Below are 15,081 nucleotides of genomic sequence, written 5' to 3'. Positions count from 1 at the left end.
ATTGTGGCCTTTTTGGAAATGGAAAGAACGGAAGACTTAATTAAAGACGATTTTAGCTACTGAAGGCAAACGGGCCTAAATAAATTTGTGACAATTTCTTCACAGGAAGTATTTATAATATATATTTGCTACTTTTACTGTACTCAACTCAAAAAATGCTCCCAGATAAGATCATAGTGGGCATTAAGAAATCAAGTTCAGATTTACTGAATTTCCCATATAAATTCAGATTCACATTTTTCCAGCGCAGGTAAGCCAGACTGCCAAAATAAACTTCTGAAATAAATTTTTTTCTTAACTTTGAGTAGATAAAGACTACTTATGTCACAAAAAATGAAAACAGATATGGTATTTATCTTAAGAAAACTACCTTAATTGGAATAAAATGATTTAAGTAATCATTCTAAAGATAAACATTATACTTCAATACTAGTATAAGTATCAACATTATTCTAAATATACATATTAGGAAAGCTAGACACACCTTTAGAAACTTTTTGAATTTTGTAATAATGATAAAGCTTTTGATCACATATAAATAGAACAAGTGATTTTATTTTATATGAGGAAACTTATGGAGTTTCCACTGTAAAATTATATCCAATTCACATTCAATATTATGATCACATTCCAGAAAATTATTAATTTTCTGGTATTTTTATTTGAGTAAGCTATTCTTTCACAGAATACCTGTTGTGGTAATTTCCAAATTATCTGAGTCAATTATACTGATTTTTTAATTTGGCAGCCAGCAAAGAAACAATATTCAATACAAAATTCAAGATATTTATTTAATAATATAGAAACAGAGTAGCAACTTCTAATGCATCATTTTATGCAAGATACTGCACTTCACTCGGAATTTTAATCTTTTATATAATTTTGTAAGTGAAATGGAAAACACTTCATAAAGGAAAAATACAAATGGATCACTCCCATTCCCACTACAACAGAGGAACTGAGATAACAAACTCCTTGTAAAAATGTTAACTGGCTTTTTCCAAATCAAACCCATTAAATACACAAACTGATACAAAACCACTCTAACATCTATCCCCTTATTTTCACATTAAAATGAAGAACTGCAATTATGATTAAATTCTTCAAAATTCAAACTGAAGTTAGGACTTCCTTGGATTCAGCATCATCAGGAGACATGTCCCTCAAAGTACAGACACTCACCTTCACATTTCTGAGTCGTTTCACTCTGCTTGTGACCAGCAGGGCATTTGCATTCAAAAGAACCCACTGTGTTGATGCAGTTTCCTCCCTGGCATATCCCAGGAATAGCTTGGCATTCATCAACATCTGCAAGAAGAAAGCACTGTGAACACAGAAACCACTAATTTACAGAATATCTATACTTCTTTAATGTAATGCACAGAAAAGTTTCAGTGGTTCTCAAGAGAATGGGATAAGGAGAATTGGGACCACTTTGTATGCATATGTGTATGTGTGTGTGTGTGTGTGTGTGTGTGTGTGTGTGTGTGTGTGTATAAAATATAAATCATGTATAAGGGTGCCTGGGTGGTTCAGCTGGTTAAGCGTCTGTCTTCAGGTTGTGATCCCAGGGACCTGGGATCAAGCCCCAAGTTGGGCTCCCTGCCAGTGGGAAGTCTGGGGCTCCCTGCAGACTCCAGAAGGAGTCTCCTTCTCTCTCTCTCTCTGCCCCTTCTCCTGCTCATTCTCTTTTCTTACTCACACTCTCTCTCAAATAAATAAAATCTTAAAAAAAATAAATCATGTATATATCTCATTTTCATTCGTTTTCTTTTTGAATCTTATTTTGAAAATCCATCCCTGTTGTTATGTGGACAACCAATCTCTTGCTTAGATTTGCTGCAGAACACTTCTGGATGTGTTCACTCTCCTGGTGATGGGTATTCAGTATATACCCAACTTCCTGCCACCAACTTCTCGCCACTTCAGTGCATGATACAATGAAAGTCTCTACAATGTCTCTCCATGGAGCTGAGTATCTATGGACTGAAAACTCAGAGAGACTTTTCATCTCTTTGCTGTAGACCCAGGGCAGAATTTCCATATCACAGAGTATATATACACCCAATATGAATAAACACTGCCCAATGTCAAATGCCTTCATACCACCAGCAATCCACACATCTATGAGTAGTTCACACATCTTTATTGTCCATGAGGATTCTTGTGTTTTCTTTTCCCTGCTAATAGGTGATATCCAAAACCCTAATTTTCTTTTTGGTCTAATCATTATACAGGGATATTAAGTTCAGTTTTCACTTCTCTAATTATTAATTACTATGCATGTTACACTTTAGATTTCTTCATCTGAAAGTTGTCTGTATCTCCTAAACGCTGGTATATTCAATTTGTCATATTTTTTTTTCAATTTTTATTTAAATTCTAATTAGTTAACATACAGCTTAGTTTCAGGTGTAGAATTAAGTAATTCAACACTTCCGTACATCACCCAGGTGCTCAACACATATACTCTCCTTAATTCCTGTACCATATTTCAACCCATCTCTCCACCCACTTCCCCTCCAGTAACTTCCAATTTGTTCTCCAGAGTTAAGAGTCTGTTTCTTGGTCTTTTTTCATTTGTTCATTTGTTTTGCTTCTTAAATTACACATATGAGTGAAATAATATGGAATTTATTTTTCTCTGAATGACTTATTTTGCTTAGCATAATACTCTTTAGCTCCATCTACATCATTACAAATGGCAAGATTTCATTCTTTTTGATGGCTAATATTCCACTGTGTGTATGTATGCATGTGTGCATGTGTGTCTGTGTGCCTTCTTTATCCATTCATCAGTTAGTGGACATTTGGGCTGTTCCATAATTTGGCTATTGTTGATAATGCTGCTATAAACATTGGGGTACATGTATCCCTTCAAATGAGTAGTGTCATATTCTTTTTTTTTTTTTTTAATTTTTATTTATTTATGATAGTTACACACACACACACACACACACACAGAGAGAGAGAGAGAGAGAGAGAGAGAGAGAGAGGCAGAAACATAGGCAGAGGGAGAAGCAGGCTCCATGCACCGGGAGCCCGATGTGGGATTCGATCCCGGGTCTCCAGGATCGCGCCCTGGGCCAAAGGCAGGCGCCAAACCGCTGCGCCACCCAGGGATCCCCAGTAGTGTCATATTCTTATCTGAAATTAAGAAATGTTAAAAGAAGTTCTTCAGGAGGGGTGCTTGGGTGGCTTAGTGGGTTAAGCATCCAACTACTGATCTCAGTTCAGGTCTTGATCTCAGGGCTGTGACTTCAAGCCCTATGTTGGGCTCTATATCAGGTATGAGGTCTACTTAAAAAAAAGTTCTTCAGGAAAAAATAAAAATGAGATGGAAATTATGGTCTATGCAAAAAAAAAAACTAAAAAGCACTGAAAATAGTAAACATCTTGATATATATTTAAAAGATCTATTTCTTAATTTTATTTATTTTTTTAAAGATTTTATATTTATTCATGAGAGACACAGAGAGAGAGAGAGAGGCAGAAACACAGGCAGAGGGATAAGCAGGCTCCTTGCAGGTAGCCAGACGTGGGACTCGATCCCAGGTCTCCAGGATCACACCCTGGGCAAAAGGCAGCACTAAACCGCTGAGCCACCCGGGCTGCCCTTTCTTAATTTTAAGTAAAGATAACAGGCTGTTGAAAATAGTAACAGTAAAATAATGATGTAGTTTGAGGATTATAAAATTCATAGAAGTAAACAGTATAATGACAATAGCATAAAGGATTAAATGGGGAAGAGTACTATCATAAAATTATTACATTATAAGTGAAGTGGCATAATATTATTTGAATATAGACTATAGTAAGTTAAATATGTAAAGACAAAATACTAAATTTTGTAATTTTAAATAAAATTAACATTTTATAATGTTAAAGAGGTAGAGCTAATGATCCAATTATGGAGCTAAGATGAAATACTAAAATATACCCACTCTAATGATGCAGGAAAAGAGGAGTAAAGAATAGATGGGACAAGAAATAGATATAAAGTCAATAATGTTGATAATCACAAGAAATGTAAATGGTATTAGCAACTCAAAAAGGCTGAGATTATCATATTTTATTTTCAAAAAGATGTAATTTTATATTGCTTACAAGAAACCCACTCTGACACAGATAGCTTAAAAAGTAAAAGGATGCGAAGATGCATCATACACTCAATCAAAGAAGAGCTGAAGTGACTAAGTTAATATTGTATAAGGTATTCATCAGAACAAGAACTTACCAGGGATAAAGATGGATATTTCATAATGACAAAGGGGTCAATTCATTAAGAGAACATAATAATGCACAACATGTGTATGCTGATTCTAAAATGTTAAGCACCCAGAACAAAAAGTGACAGAGCTGAAAAAGGAAAGACAAATCCACACTTAGAGTTGGACATTTCCATATTCCTTAGTATCTAACAGAAAAAGTAGACTGAAAATCAGCAAGGATACATAAGACTTGAACTATACTTTGAACCACCTTGTCCTAGTTGGCATTTATAGAACACCCCACCCAACTTTGGCAGGATATATGCTATTTTCAAGTGCACATGTACTATTTAACAAGACAGACTATATTCTGAGGCCATGTAAAAAGGCTCATTAAACATAAAAAAATAAAATCATGTATATAGTATGTTCTCTAAGTACAACAGAGTTAAAATAGAAGTGAATGATAAAAAACATCTGGAATATTCTCAAACATTTGGAATTTAGACAATATACTCTGAAATAATCCATGGTTCAAAGAAAAAATCACACAGAAAATGAGAAAACAGCATATTAAAATGTGTGGGATGCAGCTTAAAGATAAATATGTAGCATTAAATGCTTTTTTTTACAAAAAGAACAAAGTCTAAAAATAGTCACCTAAATTTATTTTATAGAGAGAAATTTAAAAAAGAAGAGCATATTAGGGCCGCCCCGGGTGGCTCAGCAGTTTAGCACCACCTGCAGCCCAGGGCATGATCCTGGCGACCCAGGATTGAGTCCCATGTCAGGCTCTGCATGGAGCCTGCTTCTCCTTCTGCCTGTGTCTCTGCCTCTCTCTCATAAATAAATAAAATCTTAAAAAAAAATAAGAAGAAGAGCATATTAAACCTAAAGTAGACAGAAGCAAGAAAATAACAATAATAAAATAGTACAAACTATCAAACAACAGAGATAATCACTACAAAATCTGGTTCTCTGGAAACAGAAGTAAAACTGATTAGATCTGTCAAGAATGATCAAGAAAAAGGAGAGAAAAAGTGAAAGACTAATATTAAGGAATAAAAGCAGGCATGTCAATACAAATTCTACAGAAATTTAAAAGATCAAAGGAAATAGTATGAACACCTTTATGGCACTAAATTGAATAATTTAGATAAAGTTCACAAATTCTTTGAAAGACAGAACTACCAAGGCTCACTCAAGAACAGATCATCTGAAAAAGCCTACATTTATTAAACTTTATTTATTTATTATTTTTTTTATTTTTTTAAATTTATTTATGATAGTCACGGAGAGAGAGAGAGAGAGAGAGAGAGGCAGAGACACAGGCAGAGGGAGAAGCAGGCTCCATGCACCGGGGGCCCGATGTGGGATTCGATCCCGGGTCTCCAGGATCGCGCCCTGGGCCAAAGGCAGGCGCCAAACCGCTGCGCCACCCAGGGATCCCTATTAAACTTAATTTAATTCATACTTTAAAATCTTTGCACAAAGAAAACTTCAAGCCTAGGTGGCTTTCCTGTTGAATCCTTTCAAATACTTAAGGAAGAAAATTACCAGTTGTACAAAAATTCTTAGGAAAAAGAGAAGAGGGGACGTCACCCTGACCCAAAAGATAGGGAAATACATTGCAAGAAAAAAAAATAATGTATTTTTGGAACAGGCACACAAAAATTCTTAGCAAGGCAACTTTAGCAATATGTTAAAAATTAATACATCATGACCAAGTGAGGCTAGTCCCAGGAACTTAAGGTTGCTTCAACATTCAAATATAAAGCAATACAATGCATTGTATTAACATGTTGGCTAAGAGAAAACACACGATCATATCATAATGTGAAAAGACAAGTGACAAATCTCACCACTCATTCATGATTTTAAAAATCTCAGTAAACCAGGAATACAAGGGAACTTCCTCAAGTAAAGAGCCTGTACGAAAAAATGCAGCTAACAAACTGTAGAGTATTGAGAAAATTCTTCTGATTTAGAGTTTTTGAGTCTGTCTTTTTATACCTATGTAAATTTCTCTTAATTTCTCTCTCTGTAAAAGGTAATACTATTTCAGTATAATGTTATGAGAAATAAACAGGGTATATAAAAATATAAGTTATGCAAATTTATGTTAGTTATTAAAACTGACAGGCTAAGATACTTATTAATATATCTTTAATTATGAAATACTCTAAGCTCATTGCAGTAACCATTAAGATAAACAGATATCATCGATATAAGCTAGCAGCCTGTTCTTTATGACTTGTATTCATGAACACATTCAGAGCATTAGTCTGTTATGTAACAAGAATAAGATCACACTCTTATGTGTTGTTTTGCATCTTGCTTTTTTTAATTAAAAATCTTTAGCGAATACATCTGTAATTTGGTATACATTGATTTACCCTATTATTTTGGTCAGTCCACAAGCTTGGTGTATCTTAGAGTATGTAAATTAGAGAATTTAAGCCAACAAAAGAGCTTAGCATCTTTATTATTTCTTCCTCACTTTGTCTATAAAAAATTACAACAGTCCAAAATGCTTTATACTGAAATTAAAGTGGATGTCATTGTCTTATTAAAGGATATCTGATCCAAACAAAAAACTAGAATGAAATATATAACAAGAAATTTATATACCAAACTTTAATTCAGAACATTTCAAACCACATTACTTTTAAAATGTACTACATTTCCACCCTCATTACCGTGTGGTATAAAACATCTCTAGAAACCTCTTTTACTGGCAGATAAATCAGAGAAAGAGTATCATGATATAAGCTGAAAAACGAGGCCAAACCTATAAATCCCTTAATACTATTCATAAAATCTTTGACTACATATTTAGTAGATTCAGTAATTTTTCAAAGGAAAAAGCAAACTGATTTTATGGAGCTTATTTTGTAATTGCCTAAAAAGTATTTTCCTAGAAGGAAAAATAAAACCTTTATTTTTGAAGTATCCTAGACTACGCAGCCATACAAAATTAATTTCTTTTGGATAGATCAAGTTAATTACTAAAATGAAAAAAAATTTAAAGAAATCTTGTAGAAATAATCACCTGAATCTAGAAATATACAAAAGTGCTCTCTATAAAAACAAAAAAGTCAAGCCTCAGACCTTTAAACTACAAGACTTTCTATATTTTCAAAGTGCCAGCATAAGCAACTACTAATGTCTCATTAGTTTTCCACTGTCCTAATTATACAGATGTATTTCTGTTCATTCCTTCAGCTCAAGTACAAATTATTTTTTTAAATGTTGAACAACTTCAGATCACACAGAGGGATTATAGAGGATAAGGCTAAATCTTTCTTTTTTTCTCAAATTATTGTTTAAATTCCAATTAGTTAACATACAGTGTAATTAGCTTCAGGTTTAGAATTCAGATCAATCTTTTGAAACATTCTACAATCACTTTAGTGTATGTCTATTAATTAAGGTTATAAATACTGTAACAAGGTAATGGTAATTAAATATTATTTTAAGTTCACATTAAAATGTGAAAAATATGTGCAGTGGTACAGGCATATGAAGATGGTTCATTTAATTTATATAGGTGAGAACTAAGGACCAATTTTATTACTATACATTTAATAGCATGTTTTTTTTTAACTTTGCCAGTCACAAAATTAGATCCATTTTTAAAATTTAAGTTTTCCTTCCTATGCTCCATAGATATTCACACATTACCTGTATTTCTATGAAAATGAATGTCCTGTTATGGACAGCAACTGATGAATAGATCTGTCTCTACCTGGAATCCAAGAAGTATGGGCTATTCTACAACGATTCAACATGCTTTGATTCACCCAGAAAACCTTCCATGTATTCACAAAATTCAATTACTAAATAAGTGATCATTGCAAACAAGAAAACATTATTAAATTATGACCTGGAGGATGATGGAATAAAAAGAAAAAAGCATGCTTCTCTGTCTCAATCTTCCTCACCTCATAAGAGATAAATCCATGGTCTCCTTCTCACTTGTCTGACTTTGTTCATTTGGGCAATTCTTCCTTGAAGCATGTTCACTTGCCTTTTCCAAATGTTTTTCTATCTTTTTTAAAACAGATTTGAAAGAAATTTCTATAGAAAATACTTCCTAGTTCCCAGTCAACAAATTGTCTCCCATTTTTCAACTTTCAGGTTACACCCTCTACTCTGTTCTTTCAGATACACACTCTCTGGGATGCCTACCAGGTGGTTTCAAATTCCTCTCAGGATCTCATAGGAGACTTCTCTAACACATGAGCATTCTCTGCTTCTCCAAAGGAAATCCACAACCTCTGAAGAGCCTTTCAGAATACTGATACTCAGAATAAATACTCAGAAGACTCACTCTGTTCCAATGATTTTGCAACAGTTGCAGGTGTTCATTACTGCTTTCAACTGGGGGTAGTAGACTTTTATTTCAGAGTATCTTGTTTTCTATTATTTATTATTAGTTTTTCTTCAGTTACAAGAAGGAGAATATTCTGCTATCTTTAAGAGTTGTGATGAGCATGGGTGCTGTATGGAAGTAATAAATCACAACTGAAACTAATAATATTACACTGTGTGCTAACTAACTGGAATTTAAGTAGAAACTTAAAAAAAATAAAGTGTATCGGAATGGGCTTGCTCTTAAATCAATGAAACTGCACTATGTATAATCGGTCTTTCAAGGAACATCTTCTTGATTAAGAAGATATAAGCATTTACAAACACATGTGTAGAAGCATATGGGAATAGGTGCAATACCTATCGCACTAAAACCACATTGTGTATAAACTGTTGTCCAAATAACATCTTCTTTCATTAAGATGTATGTTTGTTAAGTGTAAAAGTATATAGGAATATCCCTATGCTTACCTCATTGAAGTTTCACTGTCCATAAGGTGTCTTTCAAGTAACATCTTTCATTAAGATATAATACACAACACACTCATGTATCACCCACATGTTATTTAAAAGAGACAGTGAATTTCTACAATTAATTATGTTTTAAGTAAATTTTTTGGATTGTATAGGGATGGCCTTTTTTCCATGCATAAATAATAGAAGTTAAACTTTATAACGATCTAGTTAATTAGATCAATGTAGACAGCCCAGATAAATGTGTCTTTAATAATTTATACTGATCAAATGAACCAAATCACCTTTCCATTTTGGAGCTATATAGAAGGCATGGAAATAAGTTTGTACAGAAGGCATCTTCCTTCTAGTCTACCACTGAAGGGATGACCCATGCCTGCTTGGGTTCAGGTGAGGTTCAACTTCTCTACATTTTTCATGTGCAACCTGAGTAAATGAGTTAGATATTTCTGAACACTGTAATCATTTGAAAAGAATACACACCAGTATTGGTTTGGCAGGGACTGATTTAGGGTCTGTACTGCTTCTTGCCCTGTGTCCTAGCTATATCCTGACTCTGTTACAGAGGTCTGATTTCCTGTGCCTCTCATATTGCATGGAATAGAGGGGAGGCTCAATGTCAGTCTGTTACTATTGACCAGGATAAAGCAAAAGACGCAATTTAATGAGCAAATTTCTTCTGCTATCTTTTCAGTTTGGGAAATGGTTGGAATAGTTTAAAAGACTCCTAAAAATCAAATAACAAATTAGTAACTGCAAATTTTAATATATTTTTAAATATTTTAGAGGTACCCTGTTCATTTGAAAATCTAAAAGACTCAAAGTACTAACATTAAATATCTTTTTAATTAGATTCATGAAGCCTGTACAGATTAAAAGAATAAGAAACTGTAAGAAAATAATACAACAGACCCATATAGCAGCTTGTGACATATTTAGTTTGTATATATTCTTCAAAAAGGGCTTAATGCCACTTTTTAAACCTTTAATTCACTCATTTTATGATAGCTTAAATTAAGGCCTATAGTAGTTAACTCTGGATATTAACAAAATGAAGAAAGTACAAAACTAAATGTGAGTTAGTCCTGGCCACATGGGAAGAGAAAGGAAATGGCTCTCAATAGGCAAGAAGTCATGAATCGTCATAACTGAGCAGCCAGGACCCTAGGAATATGCATCTCTCTTGACAGTGTTCACCTAAGTCCAGAAAGATACCATGGCAACAAAGATAAAAAAATGTACTGGTGTCTTCACAGCTTTATTTGTTTTAAGTATGATCTTAATTTTCATGTAAGTATCCACCTAAGCATCATCATAAAAACAGATTCATGACCTAATGGATCTTATGCTCTCACTAGAGGAAAGTAAAAGCAATAAAGACAATAAGCAAGTATATCAGGCAGTGATATGTGCTATAAACAAAAAGTATTACCTCAGTAAATATACTCAGTATTAATCTAGTAGATCTATACAGTACTTTCTCTTTAATGGGAATCTGCATAAATTTTATGGAAATCTATATATAAACAGTTATTCTGTTTATTACAAGATCATATTTCACATCCTCTGAAGCCACAGATAAGGTAATTCACTAATTGAATCAACTACAGAATAACAGTATGTTTAGAACTGCAGAAATGTCCTTTCTTGGCTAACACGAACCAGGTTTTAGAACCAATATTAAGCTATTTGCAGTCATCTTCTATACATCTGAAATTTATTTTTAACTCTACAAAAATTTTCAATTATACTATCAAATAGATTACTATTACTTTAAAAAGGATGACATGTATGTATCATGTTTTATCGTCGTTTTTTTTTTTTCATGCCATGTATCTTCCAAATCAGCTTGGCAGAGTATTTGGGAAATAGTCTAGGAATTTAAAGGGAAATGAAATCACATTAAGATGCAGTCTTAAAATAGCCTGAACTGAGGATTAGTATTTAATTGAGAGGCTTCTGACTATGCCATGATTTTGAAATAAAGCAGAACTTTTTAAACTTACTTTTCCAGATAGTTTAACCATGTGGCAAGTTTCATTTTGCTCCTATTGCTGTATTTATCCATTATATTTTTAGGCAAATGGAACTGAAAACTTATCTTCACTGCATAAACAAAATCAAATAAATAAGCCTTCAGACATTACTAAATCCTGAAGGGTATTTGGGAAATTTGAGATCAAATCCTACATTTAATAACTTTGTTCAGAAAAACTAGGCCTCTCTGACAAAACATAAAGGTAAAAAAAAATAAGCCTAAGTGCTGATGTAGAAGATGAGGACAGTCAGTAATTGGGATGTTTTGGTTGAAGTTAAGAGCTTTTCTCAAACTGAACTATTTTTACAAAATAGTGGTTTTTGGAAGGATATTAATCTTAATCCCATTTATTAATTCAAAAGATAGTTACTGAGTATCTACCACATGTTAGGCAGTCTTCCAGATGCCTCAGAGACGTTAGTGAATAAAACAGATTTATGACCTAATGGATTCTTGCACTCTTGCTGGTGGGAAAGTAAAATCAATAAAGACAATAAATGACCAAGTATATCAGAAAGTGATATGTGCTATAGAATAAACAGTAAGCATTACCTTAGTAAATCCAGTCATATTAGTCTAGTAGATCTATATAGTATTTTATATCTAATAGGAATCTATGTAAATTATATAAATTTTATGGAAATCTATATCTAATCTAGGAAAGCTATGGAGTATGGTGAATACTATATATTATATGGTATATCTTCTATAAAAATTACTTTATCAGAAACTATAAAATCAGACCAGCAGTCATATCAAAGATATAGGATTTTATTAGCCATAGAAAACAGCAAATTAAAAATGACATTTATATGGTTTCCATATTAGGTCTGACCTGTGACAGATAATAAGCCAACAGACAAAACATGAAACCATTCAAAGTCCATAGCTGACATGTTGTTCATCCCTTGGACATCCCTACAGTTCTGATTTGAAGAGTTTTGATAGACACCAATTTTTGACATTAACTTTTACAAAACTACAAAACTAACAAAAATCTTTAGAGGCTACTTTCAGAGATAATGTTTACCAAATTATGTAGTGTACCTAAATGATTATTATTCAGTGAAGTGAAGCTATATGCAGGCTTTCCACATATAATTCTCATTTGGTTTTTTAGGACACTGGACTGGAATTCTGCAATATGCCATTTATGGGTATGATACTGGTCACTAACATCAATATGAAAGACCTCAGGAATCTAACTTTGTAAATGATTTCATAATAACAAATAAACCCAACTCCTTATGTCTCATATATGAATAATATCATTTCTCTGAATAATACAAAAGTCGTTTCCCGTTTTCCTGTGATCCTAGTGCCATGAGAGAACTCATTACAGAGCTATTTCCAAACTCTAAAAATGATTTTAATATACATATGATATCAGAGAAGTAGCCAAAAAAAGGGTAAGAATTGTGGTGGCTGCAAATTAATTAAAATAATTACCCAGTAATGGCTGCAAATTAATAAAAATAATTTTTGACTACTTGGGGTGGAATCTACTACTGTAGCAACCTAGGGCCCCAGTCTAGCCCTGATACATAAAATATACACCAGGATGTGGTTGGGAAGATTGCAGGGAGATCAGATTGCAAGCAACTAGATATAAACTCTTCAATAACCTCATTCAAGGACAGAGTTTACACTTTCCCTCTACAGATACTATTAATAACAATGCCGGACAGTTCTCTTCTTCCTCCTACCCGAGCCCAGATCTCATATCTTGAATAAGAATATAAGAAAGAGAAAAACTTTCTCCTGAATATTTCCACTTACATAGTTTGAGGGGTTGTGGAGACCCACACATGGTGAGTCTGTGCACACAGGCAGATGGCAAACTCACCTTGGCAAGCTCCAGTGCGGATGTTGGGGATAAAGCCCCTTCGGCAGGGCTGAGGTTGGGCAGGACACATCTCACAGGGGTGGCCCCAAGCCCGTCCAATGGTGGCACAGCACAGGGTCTTAGTGCAGACAATGCCTGTCAGCTGCCCCTGGCACATCTGGTTGTTGACCTGAGTGAAACAAGGGCCTGTCCTGTAATCTGGAATGTGAAAGAAGATGGAAAGACAGGTTTTATGACTGACGATACACCAATCTTATACCAGTAGCTCCAAATACATAAAACAGAGGCTATTTCTTCTGACTCAAGTGTCTAAAGACAAAAGGCTGGAAAGCTTCATTTTGAAAATTCCTAATTTTTCAATCATGAGGAGTGCATTAGGAGATTTCAATGTATTTTACACTAGACACTGTAAACGGGTGGCTCAAGGACTGTGTCTGGGACACAGATGTGTTTTCTTGGCCTGAATAATGTTCTGAAAGAATTTAAATTAGTAGCCAACATTTTTAAATTGGGAAATTTCACATGAAATTTCTATTTCTGGCCTTTCTTGAAAAGTTGGAAGATCTGGCCATGCTAGATCTGCCATTCTACATGGCAGTGGGGAAGGGAAGTGTGTCCTTCTCCATGCTACCAAGCCCTAGTACCCCTTATCTCAGCAGTCTCCACTTACATTCCTCACCTGCACACTGGTGGCACCTGCTTTCAGGACTCCTCTTTACCTAGCAAAGATTTTCTTTCCTGACTGAGTGGACACGAGATCAGAAAAATCAAAGAGAACCAATATTTGAGCAGTCTAGTAGGTCTGTAAACACTAAGTTCTAACAGTTTGATTTTTGTATCCGTGTAAGTCTGTTTAGTTCTATGTGTAGTTCAGCTAGGAAGACTGTGCAATAAAGCCTACTGTCATGAATTCTTTCTAAGTTACTATCGTACAATCTCTGTACTCTAAAAGAGGACTGTACCATTGTACAGCTCTGTTATGATGAGGAGGAAAACATCAGCAAATGCTAAATTGGCAGACTTCTATGAATATGAAAGATGATCTTTTGGGACTGTTGCATTCTCAAAATGTTGCTCATGGACCAGCAATATATGCATCACCTGGGAGGTGGTTAACCATGCACACTTGGGCCCCACCCTAGACTCAATAAACTAGAATCTACATTTTAACAAATTATTCAGGAGATTTATACACCTTCAAGATAAAGGAGGATTTATCTAGACTCCAGGCAACCTGAAAGCTGGCATTCTGACTCTAGCTCTTTTTCTCCTATAATCTACTTCAGTAAACCTTTTAGATGATCAGTATTTACTCTTTTAAGCAGAACTGAATCATTAACCAAACAGTGTTTAATTTCAGTGTGGCTGTTGCTGTTTTGAGAGACACAGGAAATTAGAGAAAGGTTAGTTTCATGAAGACTAATGAAACAATCCACATTTGTTTTAAAATTATAACAGAAATATGCGGAAAGGGTTTGCTCCCCCTTTCGCAGAGCCTGTATGAATACAGCTTATTAACTCTTGGGAATGTAAAATGATAGTCAGGATTTCCTGATAAGCCCTCATGCAAATGACATAATTCCATTTGAAGGGGAAAGCCAGAATAAGTTTATTTCAGATTTCCAAGAACAAAACAATCTCACATTCAAAGAAAAAAGAGTCAATAACGTTGGTAAGATTTTTATGAAAAATGCACTGGGAAAAAGCAAACTTGGATATGATTTAACATTCAAAAAGCTAAGCTAGAAAAAACTTTGATATCATCTAAATGCTATCACGTAACAAAAACACAACTTCAAACCACATAAAACTTTCATTCTGTTTTTAAACAAAGAGTAAGGCTTTCCCATATAAAGGAAAAGAATATTTTTGAAGTGTAACATAAAGAAAAAAAATCTAAAATAGGTAACATTTTTAGCAAGCTGGTGTAACATTCTGTTACTCTGCAGCTGAACTTCAACAAAAATAGCTCGTTTTAATCCCTTACATAAGAACAACAGATGTGTTGGCTGCAAATCACGTTTCTGAAAAAGACAATCTTTGCAGTATACGTGTAGATATGTTAACCTTATAAACAAGGATGCGTCCCACAGCACAAATTGCCAGGTTGTAAATTTTTTAAACCTATTTATTGTTCT

The 15,081-nt window shown here is 34.1% G+C and overlaps 1 protein-coding gene across 1 annotated transcript in view; it reads right to left on the bottom strand.

Moving 5' to 3' along the window:
- Window positions 1–15,081, bottom strand: part of FBN2 (fibrillin 2) — a 239,567-nt gene that overhangs the window by 159,482 nt on the left and 65,004 nt on the right. Inside the window, exons 6-7 of the mRNA XM_055302348.1 lie at window positions 12,944–13,141; window positions 1,183–1,308 (exon numbers count right to left, since the gene is read on the bottom strand). Of these exons, the coding sequence (XP_055158323.1) occupies window positions 1,183–1,308; window positions 12,944–13,141 (324 nt within the window). The remainder of the gene's footprint in view (window positions 1–1,182; window positions 1,309–12,943; window positions 13,142–15,081) is intronic.

This window comes from Nyctereutes procyonoides, unplaced genomic scaffold, assembly GCF_905146905.1.
Source record: "Nyctereutes procyonoides isolate TBG_1078 unplaced genomic scaffold, NYPRO_anot_genome, whole genome shotgun sequence".
Classification (NCBI taxonomy): domain Eukaryota; kingdom Metazoa; phylum Chordata; class Mammalia; order Carnivora; family Canidae; genus Nyctereutes; species Nyctereutes procyonoides.
Note: the sequence above shows the minus strand (reverse complement) of the source record. Positions and strands in the feature narration are given on the sequence as shown.